This window comes from Rhopalosiphum maidis, chromosome 3, assembly GCF_003676215.2.
Source record: "Rhopalosiphum maidis isolate BTI-1 chromosome 3, ASM367621v3, whole genome shotgun sequence".
NCBI classification, from domain to species: domain Eukaryota; kingdom Metazoa; phylum Arthropoda; class Insecta; order Hemiptera; family Aphididae; genus Rhopalosiphum; species Rhopalosiphum maidis.
In genome coordinates, this window is record NC_040879.1 from 71114558 (window position 1) to 71127884 (window position 13327).

At 27.6% G+C, this 13327-nt stretch overlaps 1 protein-coding gene across 1 annotated transcript; it reads right to left on the reverse strand.

Annotated features, from left to right (window-relative positions):
* Nucleotides 1–691: 691 nt before the first annotated feature.
* LOC113558233 (REST corepressor spr-1-like) lies at nt 692–10042 on the reverse strand. Its single transcript, XM_026963721.1, has 8 exons — nt 10024–10042; nt 4501–4566; nt 4359–4430; nt 4085–4296; nt 3848–4021; nt 1235–1329; nt 954–1128; nt 692–889 (listed from the first exon to the last, which is right to left on the reverse strand). Exons 1-8 carry the CDS (start codon nt 10040–10042, stop codon nt 692–694), a joined length of 1011 nt encoding a protein of 336 aa, XP_026819522.1.
* Nucleotides 10043–13327: the final 3285 nt, after the last annotated feature.

Below are 13327 nucleotides of genomic sequence, written 5' to 3' on the forward strand. Positions count from 1 at the left end.
CACGATAATAACAAGTAATGTATAGCTTGAAAACCTCAGAGCTACATGATTATTTGCAAATTTACCACATTTTATTACAAAAATTCCATCAGAACCGCTATTATCATTACTTTTTTAAACAGCCCTCGTGGTATTGATTTTTCCATTATTATTTTAATACATTCAAATGTAGTAAATATATGTCATTCAGAAAAATGTTTTCAAAAACATTAATAGATTTTAAAATAATCTTTGTTATTTAAATAAAAGAATCACCTAGTATATTTCAAGAATGATTTCATAATTTGGTTTTATATCATAAGTAGTATGATTGAAATGCATCAACAATTTCCAAATATAGTAAATAAACTTAATAAAAAAGTTCACAATTATCTAAATAATTTAAATGGTTTCAGTCATAAATGTTGAATATGCGTAAAATACTTAAATCATACATACAAAAATATATAAATTTTAATTTTTTAGGTATGTTTTATTATACTAGGTACCTATATTCTACTAATTTATTTTTACTTCTAAATAAAAGGCATTAACCTAATAAATAATAATCATTGCTATTGAAATTGTATTCAAAGATTAGGTATTAAACAATTTTGTTACAGTTTATAAAATATGTATAATGGTACAACAATTACTTTATATTTCAGTACAATTTATTTTTTTAATTAATAATAATTTTATATGTATTTCTTCATAATTTCTTAAAATTTGTTCTTATTATGGTTAATCTTCCCTTAAATGTATCTTGAATTGCACGCAAACATCTATTATTAGTACAAGAAGGAAAAATGCAATTCTTCATGGGTTCACGGTTTCTATAATCAGTTTTATCTAATATAAGCTTCTTGTATAAACTTCTGGTCATTATAGCTTGATTGTTGGACTGTATCTGTCATTAAGAATAACAAAGTTATATATCACATAGGTTTAATTATTTATTTTAATAATACAACCTCATTGTTTATTGCTAATAAATCAGTTTCTCCTTGACCATTCGATATAGACGCAATAGACTGAAGATAATTTTGATTATCTAACATTTCTTGTGGTGATAAATGAGCAAATTTCAAATGAATATCGTCTGGACATGGTAGATATAAATATGGTCTATTACGTTCATTGATCTTACTGATTGTGTAAAATAAATCAAATCACCAATATGTAATTTAAAAATATTAATAATAATTAATAATCAACAATATACTATTTTAAGTATTCACAATTAATTTCATACCTGAAATATGTAAAACATTGTTCACACATTGCATCTTGGGTTTGATGAAAGCTAATATAAGAAAATCCACAAAATGGGCATAGTGGTTGTGGATCCTTGAAATACATGAAAATAAAAATGCACTTATGTTTAGATGAAAACATATCATTATATATCAATAATACAATTAATATTAATTATGAGGGTGTTACAGTAAAATGTACTGTTTCGTGACGTCATATTTAGGCAAAACTTGTGTTTGTATTTAATACATGTTCATATTTTTATAAGCAATTACATGCAGTAAATGGTTTTTCATCAATCATAAATCTAAATAAATAAAATTATAAATTTTGGATATTACAAATACACTCAAATGTTTTAATTTTATTTTATAATTTTATGTACAGTTATTATATAAAAATTTGTTCCAAAACACAAAAATTGAAAATATTTTTAAAAATATGTACCCATAACAAACGTTGATGTAGAGTGAAATTCTTTAATGAAATATTTAATCTACAATTGTACAGCAGTTTTCAATAAAAGTTTAACTATAAAGCTCAATATTAAAATATGTACTTGATTAATTTATTTCATGTATATTATTTTACTAAAAAATGTAAAGCATTGCAAGATAATTTGAATATTTATTATTTCAATTTGATAATATAAGTTATTTTTATTTGAGAAACTAACATAAGTAGTAAAAAAAATGATAAATTCGGAAAGGAATGTGTATTGTGTTCAAAGATTTAGAAAAGACATTTAAAAAATTACAATGTAAAGGTACTTTCTAGATATAAAACAATAATCACAGAGATGAAAGAATAATATAATATTTATCAGCTATAATAACACCAGTGCATGAACAGTTACTACTTATTTAATAAATCAATACTGAGCTAATGATCCTTTAAACATAAATTATGGTCCATGGTCGATTTATTAAATAATTTTTTTCATGCAACTAAGTATAAAAGAGTACTAGAAAAATAAACAGCTATAAATGGAAAAGACTTATTTCCACTTATAAATTAGGTTTTCCACTCTCATCAATATTATTGAATATCTATATTGAATAACTTATAAAGTAGATCAATAAAATACTCTTTAGAAACAAAATACACTTGTTGTCAGTCATTTGTTAAATGTGAATGAGTAATTTTAATTTTGTTTATTATTAAATTATCTATTCTATAACAGTGACTTTATCAATTTAAATTCCTCAATTTTCTCTTACCATCCAACCTTAAATCCTACATCATATCATGCCAATTTATTGAGATTCATTGTTGTCTTCAACTTTACCTATGTCTCTTCTAAACAAACCGATTTCTCCTGTCAAAATTGTGTAAGAAATTAACAAGATTCAGCTAAAAAAAGCAACTAGACTTGACCAGATGACAAACAAATAAAAATATTTATTTAAAAATAAATTCTGTTCCTCAATTATATCTATAGTTCTATGATCCTTTTTTCTTATTTCCCTTCTAAATGAAGGCATTCAGTTATTCAGCTTTTATTATTATGATCACTAAATCGGCATAATATATAACCAAAATCAAAACGTGAATTCCATCTGAATTGTTTCATTAAATGTCAAATCCATATAGTCATAGATACAATTTCATTGTTTATCTAAACTAAAAAAATTTGATCACAATAAATTTCTCTACATAATATTATATCTTAGGCTTTTAATCGCAACAAGCTTCTATTTTAAATACTTATCTCACTAACTGGTATTATTCAGTACTTCAGAATGTCAAAAACAAAAAATAAATAAATAAATATTAAAAATGAAATTATTTAGTATAGTTACCTATCATCTATATTCTCTATAATATCTACAATGCAGATATACCTACATTAGATTAAACTCTCCTCGTCACATTTGTTGATGAAATTGCAATATTTGCTTAATAATAAGGCAGATTTTTGTCATACAATTTAAAATTAAAAATAAATAAAACTGTAGGTTAGGTTAAAAATTTAAAAACTTTTTAAAAAGATTTAATTAAAGTCTTGAGTCTTGGAAAAACTGGAAAATTAAGATGAATGACAAAAAATCCTCTCGAATGAACTTTTTCCAGAAGAGAAAGAAATAATCTCTATTCAAATGTAACAATAAATTTCACTATAACCATCAATTAAACTCCTACGTATCGTTTTGAATAAAAGGTTATAATGTTTAAATCACACTAAAAACACTAAACAACTAACTCTTATCTTCATTTAATTCATCTATACTGAAGTCCAATATGACTCTTAAAAAATGTACTTATATAAAATAATAATACATAAATAATAAATAAACACTAACATATAAATAGCCTAAAATTTCCCATCGAGTGCCACATTATATATATCCTATTAAATGTTAAAATAATAATAATAATAAAGATAAACAATTTAAATTTTAAATAGTCTTACAACTGTATAATTGTATACATTTAATTTAAATTTATTAAATTGAAAATAATATTCTACTATTATATATACTAAACAAATAAACTATGAATATCTTATACTTATATTTATAGTATAGAATCTAATTTAACTAATCACTTATAACAATTATTGAATTATATTGTATGATAATTTTGAATTAATAATTAATCTTATATTTACCTTATTATTGAGCGTAGACATAGCTGAACTGGATTGTTCATTGACAAATCTATTTTCACAAAATGGTTCGGTTAGGTTATTCAATTTATGAACTTCAATAACATACCAAGCAATTTTCTTTTTTTTTCGTAGATAATAATAACCAATTATAGTTTTCAACGATTTATCAGGTAGCTAAAAAATTAATTTAAAAAAATGTGAGAATTAAATAAATAACTTTAATTATATTTAAATTACTATTTTTTTAATTTCTAAAAAGTTTTTTCCAAATTGTTGGAAGGCGACCTCAAAATTATTTTTGTCAATTATCGACCAATTTAGAACTTGTGAAAATACTGGTAAATCTTGAATAGATTTATCGAAGTTGTAATTATTCCATAAGAGCAAACCCAAAGATTGTTCAATATCATAGCCATGTTTTTTTTTTGCAAAATATATGTAGTCATTTACTGTAAGAAATAAATTACAAATATATTTTCTTAAAATAAAAAAAAAAAAGAATTAATATTACATTCAACATCTACAATGTTTTTGGTTGGTAACCATACTAATAATGATTTTCGTCGCTGGTTACACTTGTTTTCTGTAAATAATAAAATAACAATAACGATATGGTATGTATAAAATAACAATATATTCATGGCAGTATGTACTTGTGTGTGACAACAGCTCCGGAATATCAGCCTGATAATCAGACCCCACTCTAATTGTTTTCTTTACTAAAAAAATAAATAATTTCAATTAGATATTTTTAATTATACTAGAAAACAATTTACATATATGAGTACAAATCCATGAAATAGGAGACTTAACATTATCATGTCAACTTAATATTAAAAACAAAAAACACGATAGCACGACAATAACACATTATATAGATTAAGACAAATATATTATCAAAATTTGACTACAAATGTAAAAATATTATTTACATTTTATATTCAATAACTTTTAATAATTTATCAAATAAATAAATGGAAAACAATATTCATTAGTTCTAAAGTAAACATATTAACTTTTTAATATGTTTTCAAAATATATAAAATGTTTAATTTTAATACCTAAGGCTAGGACAATTAATACAAAAATTCTCTTCTTAAGTTGATATTACAGGAATTAAAAAAAAAAGTTTATCATAAAGTCACATGTTTCATAATAAACAAAATTATGAGTGGAACTGTCCACATACAAGTGACAATTGATTCCTATCTTAAGACCCAACGAATAACAAATATTAATTCACAATTGGTCTAGAGTTCTAGACTCAGAAAACTTATCTTCTCAAATAGTAGCTACATACTTGACTGACTTATATAATACTATATTGATACATTATTTAAATGATAATATATGCAAAGCTTGCATAAAGTCGGATACAATATTTCCTACACAAATAGAGAAACTTTAATTGTGATGGACATATGGCTACAAAGTCCATCTTATTTTCAAGAAGTATAGATGGGCACTCCTAATTTTTTCCTCATACAAACACTGCAAATAGGTATACAAAGCTTACTATTTCTTTCGATAAAATCATTGATACCTAAAATTTTGGGTTTGGAATTTGTATAGCACCGTTGCTTGTCTATTTTCAAAACTTTTGAATTTTTGTTAACCATTCTTCCTGATCCTGAATAACACTAATGTATATAACAGAGTGTGAGCACAAAGTTAAATTAAAAATTCTAACTATGCAGGTAATAAACAAAACATGAGTAAAATCATACATTAGTAATAGAAATCAAAAATCATGAATAATAATTAAAAGCAAAACACCGATTGTCAACTGAAATACTAGATAGACTTCTCACTCACAAGAGACAAGTCTACACTCTTATATATCTATATAAGTTACTTAATGGTCATTGGTCAAGCACTCATACTATTTTTATTATCAATGTCATCATGACTAAGTGTACAAATACACATGTATAAAAGTATATCACAAACTATAACTTATATACACAGATAGTATAGAAGTCTGTGCTTATATATTAGTCGACTTATATTTCATAGTGAGTATATTACGATTTAAGATTTTAAGATATACCTATTATACCTATAAAAATAAGGACTTGCTATCATTTTATTCTAGCAGTGCTCCGTGTGGACAAATTTGTGTCGTGACTCGCCCGACTATTAACACATGATTACAAGCAACTGGTGTATTTGATAAATAATAGGGAAATTCAATGTTTGAAAGTAGGTAAAAATTTAGTTGCGAATGAACGCATCGATGATGTATTATAAAATATTTTAATGAAATTTGGAAAATATGGCACATTTTCACAAAGCAACAGGTACCTAGATTTTTGAAATTGTTTGTTTACTATCTCTATACATTGTCCAATAGTCACTTCGAATAACAATTAACAAAACGCAAACAATCAACAGTCACAGGGCGCAAATACGACGCCGAACCATAGACAATAATATCGCTAGACGTGTGATATGCATCACTGGTCGTTACGGCCACATTAATTCGGCAAGCGAGGAAAAATAATATGTCATATATCCTTTGTTTTTATGCATTACTAGCTTTGAATAATAACAATTATAATTATATTATGATAATAGTATAATACTAATCAATGATGCTGCAGTAGGAACTGTAGGGTCTCGTTATTCCGAACACATGCTAATCCGAAACGCAGTAAGTGAGTTGATACCCGAAACCTACCTTATATATTAGTTGATTCCCGGGTCATTAATAGGTATGTGCGAGGTGATTCCCTATTGTTGTGTATCAATAGACTGATCTGTTAGAAGTGCAGTCGGATACATAGATTAAATGCAGGAATAATGGAACTAGAAATTCCATGAAAAACTGAGAAGAGCAAATTTTTTCAGAGAAGAGGTGGCACAGTATACTGGTAATCTCATTATCGGATATCAGTTTTTAAAAACGGTGTTTTAAATTTTTACCTTACTACTAAATTTTTTTAGTAAGTAATAAATTATAATAATATAATACAATAAATAAAAATTAAATGCATTTCAAAGTATGAAAAAACTAAAAAGAACAACATTTTTGAGAAACTTGTTAGCCAACCTCTTCGTGATGTATCTTGGGTTACACTAATATAGGCTAAATAATATAGGAATATTTGACTAAATATTGAATAAATTTATTATGATCCGGGAATCAGTGTAGGTAAACAGATACCCGGGAATCAACTCGTACACAGCCATCCGAAAGACGGGCGCAGCACGTTTTGGTACATAGCATGATTTTTACCTATAAATGTAGAACACATTCGTGTATAGTTAGGTACATACGCTAATCGCCAATCTCAAAAAAATAAAAATGATTATCTGTCTATAAGAGATGGTCTGTGAAAGAAAGTGTTTCATATTTAAATGTTTAATCGGAAATATATTTATAAGATTGTTTTATTCGTTGTAATTATTATGGACGTCAACACTAAGTAAACAGCGATGTCACTTTTAAAGCGAAAAGCAACTACTGATCTTAATGTGAAATTGTGAAGCCAAATAAATGTATACGCCAAGAACTATATAACTACCCAGTTAAAGTATTAAAGTCATTCCAACGTTAGATTATTCAGGAAAAGTATGTATAATGCTAGACGAAACATATTTTTAAAATACCAAAATCTATATTCAAAGCAAAATCTATGATTTTAATAAAAAAAATTTTGTTTCGTGGATTTAGAAAATAATGTATCATAGTAACATCATATGTACACTATGTACCTAAACGTGTTATTTTTCTAGAGATGTAGTATACCCAAACGTGTTTCGAACCGAAAGACGTAGTTATCCGAACGGGCTTGAGAATTATCGCGTCGCTTTATTAATACATACATGTATTGGCGCAAATAAGTATAAAATATTAAGGGGCTGTAGCCCTACAAATAAGTACCTAATTTAATTCACTTACTTTCATAGTTTCCAAAAAACTTGGAGGATCGTCTAGGTTACTTTTATTTTCAATAGTAACAACTGTACAATACGAGTATGACTGAATAATTTTTTTTGGTATATTAAAAATACTAAATAAGTTTTTTTCGTTCATTTTTAATCGCCAAAACAAAACACTTGAATAATAGGTACTGGAATAGTGCACTACACAACAGTATCTACTCTGTAATCCAACTCCAACTGACTAATTATTAACTGATTGATTAATCGTTATCGTCGCTATACACCTGCACACAAACATAGTTCGCGGAGAATCCCAAAACCCCGATCATCGATCATACATTTATTATTTATAGTAGGAAATACAAATACTCGGAGTTGGAATATTGGACGGTGACCGCTAAGGTCATTGCCGCATGCCCTCATAAAATGTATTGCTAAAAACATTATTATTAAATTATAGTTTGAAAAATAAACTTTAATATTTATACAATTTTAAAATAATTCTGTTTTGCTATCAGCGATAAGCATCAGCGCTCTGTATGAGGTGGCGTTGTTATTAGCACAGGCATAAACTTGGGGAGGGGAGGCTATTGCCCCACCCCCTAGAATAAGTTAGAAGTAAGTAATATAATCATTATCAATAATATATTGATATGTGACTATATATTTCCCTCCTAATAAATTTCCAAGTTCCGCTCATGGTTTTTAGTTATTACGAGTATAAACAATAACAATTATAATTTATAAATAAATCCCTATACAGGCTATTCGCTCGTATACAATTTGTTTGAACGAAATATAAAATAGTTTATCGCAGAGGTTCTCAAACTTTTCAGGCCAAGCCCGAAAGGCTAAGCTCTTTTGTTCAACCCCAGACCAGAGCCCCCCCTCTCATAAAAATAATCTTAATAGTCATGTTTAGAGTAACAAGAAATTAAAAAACGAACAACAAAAATAGGCTAATATTGATATTAATATTACAAATTTATTTAATTAATCGACCAATTTTAATGTGATGGGTGGGCTTGTTTTATTATTACGGACATTTCACAATTTTTTTTCTGTCCTACCAATGCAATGATGATTTTTAAATTTTCTTGCCCCTCCCCCCTATAAAGTTTTCGCGGCCCCCCGGAGGGTCGCGCCTCACACTTTAAGAACCTCTGGTTTATCGGAATACACGTCTTGATCACTTCATAATACTATTAATTATGATATTATTGATTATTAAGTTACTTAAAATCACACGAGCAGATAAGCTATAAACTTATTTATGCGTTATATATTATTAAAAACTATATTTTAATTCCTAAAATATTATCGGGCCATTTAATCTATCATTATAATGGTCTATCGGGATTTGTCCCGGTGTCACGCTAAGCCAGTCCGCTCCTGGCACCCACGATTCGTCGGTAATAACTATATTCGCCTTTTTACACGCAAGTGGCAACTGCGTTAGGCTTCAATATAATTGTAATAATAAAATGATTTGTCATTAAATAAATAATTAAGAAAACGATGACAATAAAAATATGTTCATCGGCCGGGCGCTAGCCCCGTCTGACCTGATATTGCGTCGAGCCGTTGATGACAACCGCCGTGCACCCGTGGGCGGGAACGGGAACACAGAGTTCACTGACCTTTATAATGAGTCGGGACGATCAAACCGTTCGAACCACAGGTCGTCGTAGCAACTAGGCGGATTTGGGGAACGACATGTTTCTCCGGTTATACGCACACACGCGAAAACAGATAGGACTGTGTCGGGTCGGTTCACAAACTTCGCAGCGAGTAAAGAGTATCGGTTTGACGACGAATCCGACAATTGACGATCAATTGGCACAATCACGACGAACGCACGATACACCGCGAATGTAACCGCCCGCGCGGTAAAAGGAGGACAAGCCATTTTTTCAGAACGCATTAGTGGCACCCAAAGTATAATAACTGTTTGAAAAAACAGCAACGCGGACGAACAAAAATGCATTGTGCGCACGAACAATATCGCAGAAAAAAGTACGAGTGGGCGGCGTAGTCGACGGATCGACGGTGGTAGACGAAATGCAATAATAACGCAATACATTCGACAAAGAGTTGAGGCAGAGTGTAGACGCGCTCGTCCGTTGTTGATGATTTTTCAAATTATTTCAAATTATTGCACGCGTTGAGGTGGGGAGATTATCGTATCGCTTCTATAGAATATTCGCGTAGGTAGTCGATGGCAATAATTTTATCGGCGGTTGAATAAAACAATAAGATATTAAGATTTCAGTTTTAATTGTACTTACCGATCTGAATTGCGTACATGGTCCACTTTGGAAAACGGAAAAATGGGTGCGCATTCGCCGTATTCTAACTAAAGACAAACGCGAGTTAAAAAGACGGATGACAATGTGGAGTGTACGATATCAGCCACAAAAAACGTGCACCACTGTGCAAATAGTCAACATGATACATTATTTTACAAATAATAATTAAGTAATAAAACAACATAATAATAAATTATAAAAATAAAATTGTTGAAGAAAACGTCTGTAATATCAATACATATAGATTCCATAGCAATAATAGTTACTATTATACCTAGTTGTTTTATTTTTAAGACCCCAACCTGCAGAACCAAATTTATTTTTTAAAAATTCAAAATATAATTTTGTTTCTTTTGTCTAATTCCATAATTCCAAATGTTCCAATAAGTAAGGTAGATAAAAAATTATAAAAATATAATAATATGAGTATCGATTGTAAAAACTTTAATTGTATTTTAAATTTAATACGTAATATTATTTTTGATCGTTTCGCCGATAACGATATTACAACAATAATTATAATAATAGTGTATTTTATATAATTTATATAAAGAGGCATAATCTATATTATGAATCATTATAGGCGGTACTAAGATTACTAAAATTAAATTGAGAGGGGGCAAAATTTTTTTCTTGTTATCCACCACTTTTTGCACCATACATATGTTATAATTACATAAAACATAACTTACCAAAACAAATTGTACGCTGTGTATGTTATTTGTCGGCCAATTGTTTATCCCTATTCCTACGACCTGGTAAACATAATTATACATTTATAAGTTATAACTTATTATAAGCAGTTATTTGGATACACAGTACACACAGATCCCCATACATCGAAAAGGGAATGAAGGCGCCAAGGCGGTCGCCTCTCTTTAGTTATAGATTCGGAGCCACTTGTAGACAGTATAGTAGTAAGTAGTTATTATTAAACGGGATACCTACGTACCTATGTTCATATACAATTTTATAAACTACCCATAGTTCGTAGATACATTAATATAAAAAATTCTTTCTTTTAAATTTAATTATAGGTTCATTTTTCGTTTATTTTATATTATATAAGAAATTAATCCAGTTGCTATTAATTCTAATTATAATGTAATATATAATATATTCAAAATAAACTAAAAAAATGTAGTTATTAATAAAATTAATACAACGTATGTGGAGTTTTATGTAACAACTAGGTAACCTGGGACTGGGGCATGAGTGTCCACTAGGGAGTGAAAGAAAGTGGTATTTATACCTACCATAAATCTATTCAATAATATAACGTAATATTAATTGTATAGTATAACTATTATAACCTAAACAGTTAAATGTTTTATTTCGACTTTAAATAACTAGAAAATAACTAATAATAGCTAATACGCTAGTAGTTTAATTAATAATTTAATTATGTGTTTTTTTTTAAATTAATATTAAGGCTTCAATTATTACTTAGTCTATCTTTTTGAAAAGTTTAAAAACATTAGTGGTCGTTTTGATTAAGGATTTCTTCAAGTAATGAAGGATTGTTGAGGAGAAAAAGTATTAGTTTTTATCTGTTGGTATTTTACAATATTGTATACTTACAATTTTATAGTAAAACAGTGTAACTTCTTGTTTAAAATTGTACTTACATTTTGAACATTTTAAATACCAACAATTATACTAACCCCCCTCTTTCCCGAAAAAGATTTATTTGAACCTTTTATGTACAAACTAAGTTGCAAAGTATGTGTAATATTATGTGCAGCGTTAGTATTTCAAACTATACATAGAATTCTAAAACTAAATTAGTCAAGTATCTTATGAAAATTTAATAAATATAAAACAGCAGAATACTTTAATAATATTACCGTAAAAGTTCAAAATAGGATCATATAAAACCCTAAAACAGCACCTACCTCCTACTTTAACAAGAAATTAAAATATAAAATGTGATTATATATGCTTATATTATATTTGTTTTACAGTCTAGGGAAAACATTTTGTGGTGTCGTAATTATTGATTGCTGTGGATGACCCTCGGCACGTCTCGACACGTTATAATATATACTATATAATGCGGCTCAAGTGGAACGAGGGAAAGATGTATACGGTCTCTATTGTGTATAGTATGTATATATTTGTGTACGTGCTTGACAGAATCACTCTTGTAGGATTGTTTCTGTGGTTGTCGCGATTTGTGATTAAACTGCTTTTCTTTTCAGTATTTTTCTGTACTTACGGGTGTGTAAAAAAGAGTTTTTTGATTATATATTATATACTTAGTTACGTGTTAAATGTAAGTATAACAAAATAATACATTAATTATTGGTTCAATTGGCTGAATTTCCTTGTTTTAATACCAAATAGATTTGAAATTTTCATTCTGAACGGAGTGATAATTTATTGATTCTACTAAGGTGTGTGGTTTTTTTTATATATTTTTTTTATTTTTTGTCTGTCATCACGTTTTTGAGTAGTAATAATGCTTTGGTTTTTGACTTCAGCCCCTTTTTGAAAAGGAAAATTCATTTATCAGTCAATTAATCAGTAGTTTTCAAAAGCGTCAGGAAAAACAAAAGTTCAACAAAAAGTTATTGATATAATTTATAGTAAAATTGTTAGTTTTGCTTTTATCAGGTTGTTATAATATCTATATTGGCTATTTATTATAAATACTACTTGATAGTTTGTAAATGTGTGAGAAAAAATGTAATAGGTTGAGTAAGATTCACCTATCCAACTTCATCTAATTCTAATATATTATTTAAAATATATCTGAAAAACTTGAGTCATTTATTATTTTATTATGTGATTATGAAAAGAAAGGTCCTAAACCAAATAAAAATTATATTGTTTTTGAATGGAGTAAGCATAGAATTCTATGAATCAAACAATTTTTTAAAATGTTTAAATAGACAAGGCAAATAGTTGGTCAGTTAGTGACTTCTAATGTTATAGTATTCAACAAAGAAGAAACTCAAAGAAAGAAATTCGGAAGTACATAATTATATCAAACCATATGACTTATTTATAATTTTATTGAATGACTATTTTAAATTTTATTATGACAAAAATGTATTTAAAATGATTCAAGTTTTATTTTTGAAATAATAATTGTTCATAAAATTTTAATATTGCAAGTGTTTAATTTTTAGTAGTTCTGAATTTTCAAAAAGAAACTCTCACCTAGTATTTAAGTATAAGAATATTTGAATGTTTTAGTTTATTAAGGAAAATATTTTTTAAATATCTATAGTGTACAAAATTAGAATTTACACTAACAATACTAGAAATGAAAAATATA